This window comes from Euprymna scolopes, chromosome 29, assembly GCF_053919585.1.
Source record: "Euprymna scolopes isolate OS-2025 chromosome 29, ASM5391958v1, whole genome shotgun sequence".
NCBI classification, from domain to species: domain Eukaryota; kingdom Metazoa; phylum Mollusca; class Cephalopoda; order Sepiida; family Sepiolidae; genus Euprymna; species Euprymna scolopes.
Window position 1 is genome coordinate 37,470,888 of NC_136510.1, and position 13,999 is coordinate 37,484,886.

General features: G+C 31.5%; 1 protein-coding gene across 1 annotated transcript in view; it reads right to left on the reverse strand.

The window, feature by feature from the left end:
• Positions 1-208: 208 nt before the first annotated feature.
• LOC145252594 (opioid growth factor receptor-like protein 1) overlaps positions 209-13,999 on the reverse strand; it is a 39,079-nt gene continuing 25,288 nt past the window's right edge. Inside the window, exons 5-7 of the mRNA XM_080112275.1 lie at positions 11,597-11,663; positions 10,370-10,518; positions 209-855 (exon numbers count right to left, since the gene is read on the reverse strand). Coding sequence (XP_079968401.1) covers positions 633-855; positions 10,370-10,518; positions 11,597-11,663 — 439 coding nt within the window. The 3' untranslated portion in view covers positions 209-632. The remainder of the gene's footprint in view (positions 856-10,369; positions 10,519-11,596; positions 11,664-13,999) is intronic.

Genomic DNA, 13,999 nt, shown 5'->3' on the forward strand with positions numbered 1-13,999 from the left:
CATACATTTTTACAGTATTCAGTAAAAAAATAACTATATAGTTAAATATTTAGAGATTTATAAAGAATCAGAATCAATAATTGCATCAGAATCGGAAATTAAGTACGGAATCCGTAATTGTATTGGAATCAGGAAAAATATTGGAATCGTCTAATCACTAATAAATATATACATATATACACATACACACGGACAAAAAGAAACAAAATTTTTGTTTGCATATTTTTTTATTCAAATGAATATTACATTAATATTGAATAAAAAAAATAGTAATTTGTAAGTCATGCACGGGCTAGAAACGTGAATAAGACAGAAACACGCAAACTGATTGGATAATACTATTAATATAAAGAAGGAATGCTTATGTAAGGCAGATAACTAACTTGAAGGTATAACATGAGTTATTTCCCTTGCATTAGTTGAGACATATTCTTAGAAATAGAAACACTCTTTATAAATGAGTTAATGTCACGTGATATTTCCCCTGTAAAAATATTTGATTTGAAAAAAATTAAATTACATTTTCCTTCTTAACAACATGGACCAACAATAAAGAAAAGAAAATGGCTACTTAAAACTTAATAAAAAAAACATTAGTAATCTTTATCATTTGAAGTGGGACTTCCATCATTTTACTGTTGATAGTCTGCTACTATAGCTTGAATCTCCACTCGATCAGCATCATTCAATGTCTCCACCCAGAAACCTTCGAAGCTCTCTTCGGCTTGATCCAACGTTTTGTCTTCATAGATGAGCTGAGCCAAGAACTTCATCCATGGAAACATTAATCCTTCAAAACCACATTCTTTAAGTGCCAGGAGGATCCTGCTTATATATAAAAAAGCTTCGTTACCCCTGGAAAGGAAAAGTAAAGAAATATAATAAACATTTTTTTTTTTCAGAATATAATTTTAAGATTGAACTTCAACACTGGTGTCCAACTAAAACATAAGCTAAATAAACTCCGCATCCTCTTCTGATGATTTAATAAACTTCTATGCAACTTTTATTTCTCACCTTTTTAATTTAATATATATATATATATATATATATATATATATATATATATATATATATATATATATATATACTAGCAGGGGTGCCCGGCGTTGCTTGGATGTTTGGAGGTGTATGCTGTGCAAAAAAAGCAAAAAAACAAAAAAAATGGTTAATTTTTTAAAACTTTGACCCCTATTATGACCCCTTAAAATTTATACTTTCGGGCTCAAATCACTTTATTAAGTTAGATCCAGGTTCAAGGAACCTATATCTAAAATTTCAAGTGTCTAGACCCAAAATTGTCGGAGGAGTTTGGTAGAGTTCTTAAAGGTCAAATCGTTTAAATTTGACCCCTTAACAGCCAAATTTCTGGCTGACACCCGTCACATCGATTTTCCCAAATCTCAGTACCCGGTATTTCAAATTTCGAGTCTATAGACTAAAAATTATTGCATAGGGAAATGTACACAGACAGACAGACAGACAGACACGTTCACTTTTATAGATATATATAGATAGATAATGTGTGTGTGTGTGTGTGTGTGTGTGTACTAGCAGGATGACTTGACGTTGCTCAGGATTGAATGATGATCAATGAATGTTTCGCACTCCCATATTTTTATTGTCAATGAAATCTATCAAATAACTCATTTTTCAATCAAATTGATTGCCTACTCTAATTGGGGACCCATCGCGGTGCACCGGAACCAAGCTTCACATGTGGATTATTTCTATTATCGATACTTATTAAAAACATTTCAACACAAAACCTATCTAAGAACACTGCCTCTCACAATGACTTAGTTCACCGTACATTGTAGTCTACGTTGCACTGTAGAGAACCTATTGTTGACTTTATAAAATTATTTTCCATATATAATGGCTTTAATTAAAGTTTAAAATGCAAAAGTCAAGTATCATGCTTCAATTGTGCTCTAAACAGAAACATTCATTTCGAACGCGCCTCTGTCATATCAAAAAATCTACTGTTCACTTTCATATGTCGAGCCTTTTGCCATGTATGGTAATAAAAGTTCTAAAATATACTTGTGATGTCAAAATTGCCTGCTCCTGCTTTCATCGGATTATTGGGAGGAAGCTTCACATGCCTCTCGTAGTGACTAAGTTCACAATATACTGTAGTGTACATCGCACTGTAAAGGATCTACTATTAATTTAATAAAGTTATTTTTATATATAATGGCTTACATTAAAGTTAAAATGCAAAAGTCAAGTATCATGTTTCCATAGTGCATTCATTTCAAACGCACCCCTGTCATATCAAAGAACCTACTGTTGATTTTACACGCCTGACATTACTGGCTGTGCGGTGACAATGGCTTGAATTTAAGTTTAAAATAAAAAAGTCAAGTATCATTGTGAAATTGTGCTTTAAAGATAAAAAAATCGTTTTGAAGCCCCCCCCCACCCATCATATCAAAGAACCTACTGTTGATTTTATATGTAAGGCCTTTCAGCTTGTGTAGTAATAAAACTCCTGAAATGCCCATGTGATGTTAGGTTGTGTAAGGTGTTAACTTTAGTCAAAATCGGTTGTTCCTTCTTTCATTGGATTATTTTTTCTATTATCGATACTTGTCAAAGACATTTCAACACAAAACCTATCTAAGAACACTGCCAGGCACATGAAGTGTCTTTGTGTGAAATTTCATAAAAATTGACCAGGCCGTTTTTTAATCCATCGGGAACGAACTCACAGACACAGTTTCGTTTATATAATAGTAGAGATAGAGATATAAGAATAACAGTATAGCAACATTCCGAAATACAAATATTTATTTTTCATGCAAAACAGCTCCTTCAGCATGTTAAAATTTCCATACATTTTTTACAGATTCGTTTTTTATGCAGAAACAGTTATTATGTCAATACTGACTCTTCTTGTGCATATACTCCTCAGAAGAATAGAAATTCTTTGCTTAGAAAGATAAAAATGCATGACAACATAATGTCAGAAAAAAGAAAAAAGTAACAATAAAGAAGTTAGAAAACTTACCAGTCCGTGTTTGTTCTAACAGCCATCTTGGTTCATATATATATCTTTAATAAAGACTTTTCATATCTATCTGCATAAGTATACTTATGGAGAGAGAAAGAGAGAGAGAGAGATTAATTAAATAATTATCTCCTTCTTAATTAACTAACTTACTCTTGAGAAATGGTTGACGCAATGGACCATAGAAGTCATTATAACAAACTATTTTCTCTTATGGATCAGCAACATTTAGCTTAGATTATTAGTTTCTACATTGTCTGAATGTGTTCTGTTTGTATCACTCCCCAAGACATATTTATTTTAAAAACCTTTGTTTCTCTTGCTCGAAAATGTAATATGTTATATCCTGTATCGTTCGACCATATGTTTTGTTGTATGCGTTTGACCTATTGCCCTCCGCTTCAAATCACATCGTTTTTGGGATACAATTATGTTCGCAGCTAGGTTATCCTGACATATACTCATGTGACCCTCATCAAAATTAAAACTAGCTAAATTAATCGTTACTTACTAACGTTGGGTCCCTACAGTGTAACATTAAAACAGCAAGATTCAATGGTTGCATGTGAAATCGAGCAAGGTTTGGCCTAGAATGCACAAAGGAACAGTGTAGATCCAATGTTGTCACTCTTGTTCCAGTGATTTGAGGTTCCTTGCAAGAGATATCTTTGCTTGCTGCACACATAGACGATGCAGAAGGCAACAGATCCTTACGCTGACTTCTGGATTTTCACCAGAGCCCCTGTAGCAGTCACCATAACAAACTATTTTCTCTTGTGGATTAATGCCTCCTTGCTGACTGATATGGCCACGCACTAACCAGCCAGCTACTAGGGCGCATTAATCCCATATGTTCCTTAAGGAACTACTTACCTCTGTAAGGAACTAGCCAGCAGAAAGCAGAAAAGCTCAAACCACGAATGACGACAGACCTTTTTCCTCTCACTCTCTGTCCACTGAATCTTCCCAGGCTGCAACTACTTCACTGAAAACCTCCACTGGACAACCTGCAGACACGTCAAGTTTCTGCATCTTGATACGAGAACATTCTAGAACTTTTTGTTCCTTTTCTTGTCTTTCATCTCAGACATAGTTCGTCTTTCAAAATAAGCCTTTTCATTGTTTTGTTATAAAAAGAGGTGTTGGTTAATTATTCTGTGCATTTGTGTTGCAAATTAATCTGTAGCAGCCGAAACTCGCTACAATCACAGGTAGAAGCTAATTCTTGCAACTCGAGATTTGATATCCATTTTCTCCCGGGATTGTCCAATCAGAGGCCAGCTCTCAATCATGTGACAGAATATATAAAAGACGAAATCTGAAACTGTTAACCCTCTTTCATCCTGACCCTGCCGGGCAGCAGACAGTACCCTGGGGCTTGGGCCACAGGCTCAATGTGAGTACTACAAGCTAACAATGGCTCTTCTCAAACTCCCATTTGTTTTGATGTGCGGTACCCAAACGAACATTTTTTATCATGTTGAAGAACATACACCGACACACACACACACCCACAACAACACGTGAACACACTGAAGTCTTTGCCTTTTTTTTCTCCTTTAATTGGTTTCCCTTGTCCCAACGACTACTAGCTATAAACACGTGCAAACAGAACTGTTCTCTCAAAAAGCTGGCAATATCGTGGCTACCGCAATATGATGGCCTAGCGACGACTATAATTTAGTCTGGTGACGTCATGAACATCGGTCTGTTGAAATTTGGTCATGTGTCTCATGACTAAACCGGAAGTGGGTTTAAAGTTTTGGAGGGTTAAATAAATTTAAACATGCCGTCGAGATGTATAGTTCCAAAATGCCGAGGTAACTACGAAAATGGACCAAAAGTTACCGTGGTTTCATTTCCCCAAAAAAAGGAAATAATTTACCAGTGGATTAATGCAATTAAAAGAAAGGATTTTATTCCATCTAAATATAGCAGAGTAAGTGTTAAAATGTTTGAGATATTTTAAAAAAAAAAAAAAAATGCGCCTTTTTTATTTTTATTTATTTATTTTTTAGAACGTATTTTAAAATAAAAATGAAAGTATGTATATAAAAATGAATTTTACATGTAATTTAAGTTATGTGCTGAAATAATAAATTATTATTTAGAAACTTATTTAAAATGGGGTGTATGGTGAAAATATTATGTACTTTCACCTAACAATTTAATAAAAGCGATATCGTAAAAACGGAATTCCTTGTTTAAATAATTCTAAATAAGAAAAATCATTTATCTTTTTAGTTCAACTATTTTGCTGTGCAATATTTATATCAGCGTGAAATAGATTAAACTTTTTTAAAAAGTTTATGACCGTTTTTGTTATCCCAAAAGCTTAATAATTATTTGTGGTAAATGTTGTGGCCCTGTAGGTGTCAGAATTTTGGAGAATATACTTCCAAAATAAACTATTAAAATTGTTTAAAAAATAATAGAAATATTATTTTTTATTCTAAAAAAAAGTTTTTACAAAATGCCGGCAATAAAAAAATAATATTTCTATTATTTTTTAAACAATTTTAATAGTTTATTTTGGAAGCATGTTCTATAAAGAAAATAAACAGCCCACTTTAAACAGAGAAATTACGAGTTTTGTATATGTTATTCGCAGTTTTGTGTTAGGGTTGTCAAAAATTCCCCCAAAATTCTGATACTGCTAGTGGCGCTATAAAGGAAAATAACGTTTAAAATTACGGCAAACGAGTAGTTTCCAAGATATGAAGAAATATTGATTTTAAAATATGGGAGATCACTTTTCTATAAAAATTTAACGTAAAATGAGCACCCACTTTATGGCCATAATTTTTTTATAGGGCGCTTTCTTTATAACAAATAAAAGCGAAGAAAAATGAGTACAGACACCTTTATGTTGGGGGTTGGGAGTCAACGTACAATGAACACAGTTTAACGTAAAATGAGCACCTCCTTTCAAAAAGTGTAAATAGAATTTTTGTCGAGGAGAGGGGGTCAACTGTAGGTGCTCATTTTACATTTAGTTGTGTTCATTCCTACATCAAAGAGGCACTTCGTCGTTTTTGAGGCGAAAATATAATTTTTTTAAAAATTGCTCGTTGCCCATGTAAAAAAAAAAAAAAAAAAAATTCGCCATAAAATGGGTGGTCGTTTTAGGTTAAATTATCCCCCCCACACCTTTCTTTTAACTAATATCTCTTTATATCTTGGAAACTACTAGTTTGCCATAATTTTAAACGTTATTGTCGTTTTCAGCACCCCAGAAAACCTATAAAAGTGGTAATTTAAAAGGATTTTTCGAGGGTGGACTAATTCTGCACATTTACCTTATTTTTTTATCCTATCGTTTTTGGTCATGTAACTTTTGTTTTTTTGTTTTTTTGTATTAAGTCAAACATGGTACGATTTTCTTTTAAATTATTTCTTTAGGTATGTGAACTTCATTTTCGACCTGAAAACATACAGCGAGAGGCATCAGCATTTGATGAAAGGACTGGAAAGACAATTAGTCTTAAATTAAAAAAATCCCTATCTTGAGGATGGTGCTATTCCTCGAATATTACCAAACTGTCCCTCCTACTTATCGTCATCAACCACTTTTAGAGAGTCTCCTAACGCAAAGAAAATGCGTTTAGAAAATTCTGCTCTTAAGCGTGCATTATGTGAAAGTGTTGCTGACGAGTTAGAGTTACGGAAACGTAAAACATTCCATAATATTGATGATTTAGAAAAAAAATTAACGTTTATAGATAAAAATTATTGGACTTCTATTAGGCAAGACAATACCATCATCATATGCCATATAAAGAGATGCCTATGCCCCAAAATAAAAATGTCTATGGTGATTGAACCGGACTTGGCCGTTAGAGTATTCTGTAGTGATGTGGAAATGAGTGCTATAGGGGTATATAGAATTCCTAAACATGTAACAGAGGAAAATACTCTGCAGATTTTTATGTAAAACATGAAAAAAATGGACATCGAAGAACAGGAAATTAAAACTTCTAATATAAGTTCTTTATTAAAATTAATCTTATCATTTTTGCTATTAGTGCAAGATGAATCATTTAAATATTTTAATGCCATTAAGTTCATATATGAACAAATTAACATAATGACAATGAATAAGGTTAATTATTTGAGTGAAATGATGGTATTTTCTTCCTTATTATATAACTGCTCCCCTAGAGGGTACAGACTTTTAAGAGACACTAAAAATGTAATTTTACCATGCTATTCAACCATTCGAAGATTAACCTTATCAACTTCTATGAATCCTGTCATTGAACAACACAGATAACAATTTTCTCATGTATATTAAACGTAAGTTCAAGTTACTAATGCAAAATGACATCACAGTATCTTTACTTGTTGATGAAATACATCTCAAACCTTATCTTGATTATAAAGGTGGTAATATTGTTGGCTTAGCTAACAACAGCAATGAACCTGCCACAAGTGCATTTGCTTTTATGCTTAGCAGTGTATTCTCACAATATAAGGATGTTGTGCATGTTATGCCAACTAAATATCTTCTAGCTGAGAACTTATTTGACATAATTAAACGTGTAATAATTGGCTTAGAAGATATAGGGTTTAAGGTATTATGTGTTATAACAGATAATAATGCAATAAATAAAAAAGCTGTCTTTCTTTTGTAGCCCATCAAAGCTTTCAATTGTATATCCCCATCCAGTTAGAACGTCTAGCCCTCTTTTCTTCTTATTCGACTCAGTGCATATATTAAAATGCATTAGAAACAATTGGCTTGGCCAAAAAGATGAACGTAAATGCATGATGTTTCCAAAGTTTGTTATAATGGAAATCATGAATTAGATAACATCCAAAGTGCTCCATTTTCTAGTTTACATAAACTTTATGCCCTAGAATCTCAATCACTTGTGAAATATTGCTATAAGTTGACTTCAAAAGCTCTTTCTCCAACTACTTTTGAAAGGCAAAATGTTAATTTGTTTTTGCAAATTTTCAACAAATATACTATTCAAGGTTGGCTAACCTTAGGAAAACAGGAATGCTTGCCAAATTATGCAGAAATCGCAGAATACATTCAAATATTTTATAATTGGTGGACAATACTGAATGTGAAAACACTATATAAAGGTTGTCGACTTCGTAATAAATATGATAATCCACTTACATTAAATAGTGATAATTATAGTTTCTTAAATGTGTTCTGTGACTGGTTAGAAACTTGGAATAGCATTCCTGGAAGAACTGGTAAGTTAACAAAGGAAACATGGTCAGTATCGACAACTTAGTGACGATCAGTATAATATATCGATACGTCAGGTGTATGAATGTGAGAAAAAACTCAGAATGTTGTCAGTTATAAAATTGAGCTCACCAATTAATAATGAAACTATTGAATTGAAAAATTTAAAAGAAACTAACTGGGATGAAATAACAAGGGAGCAAGAGTTACATGTTTATAAATTTAACATAGATGTAATAGAAGATGATGTTAATCAATGCAAGGAAGTACTTCCTGTTATATTATACTTAGCAGGTTATTGCTGTTATGCAGTTTTCAAAAAACTGAAATGCAATAGCTGCAAAAATTTAATATCCGGGAGAGATGCTGTTGAAGAAATAGCTGAATTAAACAGCTACTTTCAGGGTATTAACAGAGGTTCTCTGCTATACCCAAATGATATAACTAATAATTTTGTCTTATATAATTATATAGTTATAAACAAACTTACAAAATGCGATTCTTTTTTACATTCGATTCATCAGAGAAAATTAGCCATGTACATAACTTTAAATATTTTGGCTGATCAAAATCGATTATTTCATGTTGACTCTTGTGATGAGGGTCACACTATTCAGCAAATTGAAAAAATGCTGATATGGAGTTCATCAAATTCCCTTATAAACAATTTTTGTCGCAAAGAGAATGACAATATTAATAAAAAAAAATATCAGAAAAAGAAAAATTCAAACTTTTAATTAAATTCTACAACAGATTTTTGAAAAGTTTGGATATTCAATGTTTGAAATATTTCTGCCTTAGTAACTTTGTTTATACTAACATTTGCTTGAATTTAATTTTTAACTTATTGTTTGTTATTCAGTTAAACTAATTGTTTGTTATTCAGTTAAACTAATTGTTCGTTATTCAGTTAAACTAATTTATTGTTCGTTATTCAGTTAAACTAATTGTTCGTTTTTCAGTTAAACTAATTTATTGTTCGTTTTTCAGTTAAACAAATTTATTGTTCGTATTTCAGCTAAACTAATTTATCATTTGTTTTTCAGTTTTGATTTTTAAAATATTGTTTTTTTGATTTTAAAATATTTATTGTTCATTTTTATTTATTTCTATTGAATAAACTCCAGTTTCATACAAATCAAATCGCATTCCTTTTCTTTTTAAACTTTTTAACAACTTTTCTCCCTTTCAATTCGTTTTTTATTATTAATATTTTTATTATTACTATTGGATGAGTTTCAGTACAAAGTATTATGTTTATCTTTTTTAATCCAATTTTGAAGTTTTCTAACGTTTTCTGTAAAAAATATCTGCTCATTATCGACAGTCTGTGTTCCACTTATCTTGCTTGTAAGACCTATGGCGATGACGTCATTTTTCAGCCGACAGGCCATCTATGACGATGGTTACAGAAATATACACATTGAAGACTTTGCTCCTTCTTTTTCCTTTAACTGGCTTCCTTCATCCCGGTGACTACTAGCTATAAAGATGTGTGGACTGAGCTGTGCTCTCTTCAACAAGCCGGCAATATAATAGATCTAGCGTTACACAAAAACACTTCCACCTACTAACCCGTTCTCTTCTACTAACGCTACTAACGAAGATAACAAATAAAGTTGTTTATTAAATGTTAAAATGAGATTCCTTTCATTGTCTTCATTTTTAACTAAAAATCTTTTATTAGGGGTTTTGTGCACTCACGCATAAAACCTATCTAAAGTCCTATTAGCTTGGTAGCTCTAACACTATCATGTAATCATCAGGGCAATGACAACAGCATATTCTTTTAATTGTCATAACTCTCGAGTATATATCTGACACAGTTAGACACAGTTAATCAACCAAGAACCCCATCAATCTATAAACAAGCATATAAGATACCAACGAATACACACATGTTAAATGTGCAGATATTTTCCCGAATGTACATATACACTTGTGGCGATGATTTTAGTTTTACTGATGGTTTAAAATAAATAAATATTATTTTATTGGAAGATTTTGCTTTAAACAAAATCAAATAATGGGAAATAAGCACACATTTTTCCGATTCCAATACCCCTAAAAGTTCCAATTTTTTTTTATTGCTGATTCCGATTTATCGCCCCAACACTAGAAAATTTAGACAGCAACATACAACTTACCAGGTATTGATTCTCTTCAGTCTTTCATCAGAATTGCTTGCAAGTGTGAAACACTTCCTGGTTTCATCGAGTTCCATGCCAAAATAGTCGAGCATCATCTTGAAAGCTCTCTTGAATCTGTCTTTCAATTCAGGAGTTTGTCGAATTATCTGTGGTGAAAATAAAACATTCATTATCAGAAGTGAGAGGAAAAAAAATAATTGATTTTGTGAAGCTTCTTAATGACTCTTAATGACTCTTGATGACTCTTGATGACTCTTGATGACTCTTAATGACTCTTGATGATTTAGCCTTAACTAAAATTGTTAAATAGAAAACGGGGATCACCAGCTGCCTACAATGTAGCTGTTTTGGAGATTTAAAAACAAGACAGCTGTAAAATACATGGCTCTCCCATGTAAACTACCACTTCCCCAATAACAAAATGTAGACACAATACAGTTACTATTTATACTGATATAAAAAAAAAATGAAATATTAATAATATATATAAGTAAACTTAATAATAAGATTATAAGATCTATTCTGCAATATGTTAATTAGCATATAAATTTTATAAGAATGAAAATGTATAAAAGCTTAAGTATCTTCGGTACCAGACAGGAAAGAAACCTAGCCATACATATCTAAAACCCCAATATATAGTCTTAAAAAGTCTGATATATATACATAATGCATAGATAACAATACATAGGTATATAGTCTAATATATGTACATATCTATTTTTGCATAGATACATGATACATAGATATATAGTCTAATATATGTACATATATATTTTTATACATATATATTATACATATATAATATATATATTTTTAATTATACATATAGGTATTTCTGTTATGTTGTCGGGGGACACACACACACACACACACACACACACACACACACATATATATATTTTTTTTTCTGGTGGGAAGATATCCAAAAATTTAAAATAACTGAATTTCAACAAAGGTCGTTGATAGTGCTCAATTATAAGAGAGCAAGTTATGTTTTTAAAATATTTTTTTTATGCAAATACAGTCATATCTTGCTACGATGTGCAGACTGCTTTAGTCATATTAGACATCATCAGGCAAGAAAAATTAAGGTACAAAAACTGATGATGTCTAATATGATTGAAACGGTCTGCACATCGTAGCAAGATATGACTGTATTTACATAAAAAAAAATTATATATATATATATATATATATATATATATGTATGTATATATTTACCTCTGCTTCCATTTCATTAAGTGGATAAGAAGCTGGATTCTTTCCTTGCGATTTATTTGGAAACAGCCTTAAAAAAAGAAAAGAAAAAAGAAATAATAAACAAATTAGGAACAAAAAAATAATTTATAGGAGGCTATTCCAATGGATTGAAAGCAAAATAAAACATTCAAAACAGAGTGAAATTATTTTTTTATTGTTTCCTCTCTTTTATTAATATGATTTTCTTATTTATTTTTTTATATAATTACTTGATACTACTTGCATATATATATCATTCAAACATGGAAGTGTTTGAATACATGGTTAAGTGTTAGTTTTACTCATTTAGAACTGCTTTAAAGCTTCACCGCTCACTCATTTTGAGACCAAATCTCAAACAAATTTTACAGTTCATATGTCACCTTCTCAGCTATATTGTGAAGTAAAATTTTTCAATTTTCGTTTGATAGACTAAAAGTGATAATAAAATTACTGTGTTCAAAAATTTCTCAGAATGTGTAAGGAACATAGCGACGTTTTTTTTTTATTGGCTGTTGGTTACCATAGCAACCAAATTTGTTACACTACCTCAAATTGGCTGGGAACGGCGGAGATGACAACGTAACAAGATATAATAAAAACTGTGACTAATAATTCACCACTGTCCCGATCTGTCACTCAACTGTATTGTCGCTAATAATTCGCAGGTAACAAGTGAAACAGAGAGAAAATATTGTTTCAAAGCAAAGCCTGGAAAAAATGCAACCATAAAAAGTAATATGGTTAAGATTAAACATGGAAAAGTTAACTGAAACAGAAAAAGACAAGATATTCTAGTAAAAAATTAAGAATTTATATATAATGTTAAATTGAATTTAAAAAAAATCCTTAATGCTACAATATTTTAAGTTATAAATTTATATTTTTTATGTTTTTTTTTTTTCAGTTTTAACAACTAGCCCTTTTACTTTTCCGTGTTTAATCTTAACCATATTACCCTTTCATGCTCACATTTTCCTATGTAATATATGTTGTTTGGGCGATTGGGTTTCGATCCTAGCTTGAGGTAGTTGCTTGTCTAGCCACACTGATGAGCTGTGAAACAGCAAAACAGTACTATATGTGGATGACTATAATGCTCCCTATCTTGGGTTGAGCATATTGGAAATTACTCTTAGTGTATGAAGCAATGCTCTTTGTGTAAAGAAATTGAGCTTAGGTATTTGGACAATGTTAAAACATTGTTAATTCACTGCCCGCATAGCAGCAGCTGTATAGCGCAACGGTTAGAAGCTCCGACTATCGTTTGGCGATCAGGTTTCGATTCTAGCTTGAGGTAGTTGCTTGTCAAGCCGCACTGACAAGCTGTGAAACAGCGAAACATTACTTTTAACCCTAACCCTAACCGCATGGAAGCCTGAAGGCCGGGGAGTTATGTTGAGTCCCAAGAGAGAAATTGGAGGAGACAGGTCCGTTCCATGTGGAGTTGTTGTCAGTCCACAATTTGGGAAGAAAGAGAGAGAGAGTGTGTTGTCGGTTTAACCTGTTGCTCAGCTGTATCGTTGCTAATAATTCACAGGTAACAAGTGAAACAGGGGGAAAATATTATTTCAAAGCAAAGCCTGGAAAAATCATGGTTTACATAAAAAGTAATATGGTTAAGATTAAACATGGAAAAGTAAACTGGAAAAGAAAAAGACAAGATATTCTAGTAAAAAATCTAATAAATTTATAACTATTATATAAATATTGCAGTATTAATTAAGACTTTATATATAATATTAAATTGAATTTTTTAAGAAATTCTTAATGTGTCAATATTTTCAGTTATAAATTTATTATATTTTTTACTAAAATATCTTTTTTTTTTCCAGTTTTAACAATTAGTCCTTTTACTTTTCCATGTTTAATCTTAACCATATTACTTTTCATGCTCATATTTTCCTATGTAATATATGTATATATATATTAGTGTTGGGTCGATGAATCGGAATTGGGAATCGAAAAAATCGGATATTTCTGGGGTATCGGAATCAGAAAAATTTGTCCCTATTTTCTGATGCCAAAAACGATTATTTTAATTCGCTTTTTGTTTGATTTTCTTTAATACTTATATAGTAAATATCTGTTGATTTTAACCTATCAGTAAAACTAAAATCGATAGATCATCCCTCACAAGTGTATCTTTACATTTAAGAAAATATCTGCACATTTAACATGTGTTTTCACGGTAATCGTGAAAGTTGACAACTTTATAGTTAAATATGTAGAGATTTGGAAAGAATCGGAATCGGGAATTTAATATGAAATCGGTAATTGTATTGGAATCAGTAAAAATACTAGAATCGTCCCATCCCTAATATATATATATGGTTTTAAAAAAAAAAAAGTGGAAGTATTGAAGTTTGGAACCATAATGGATTA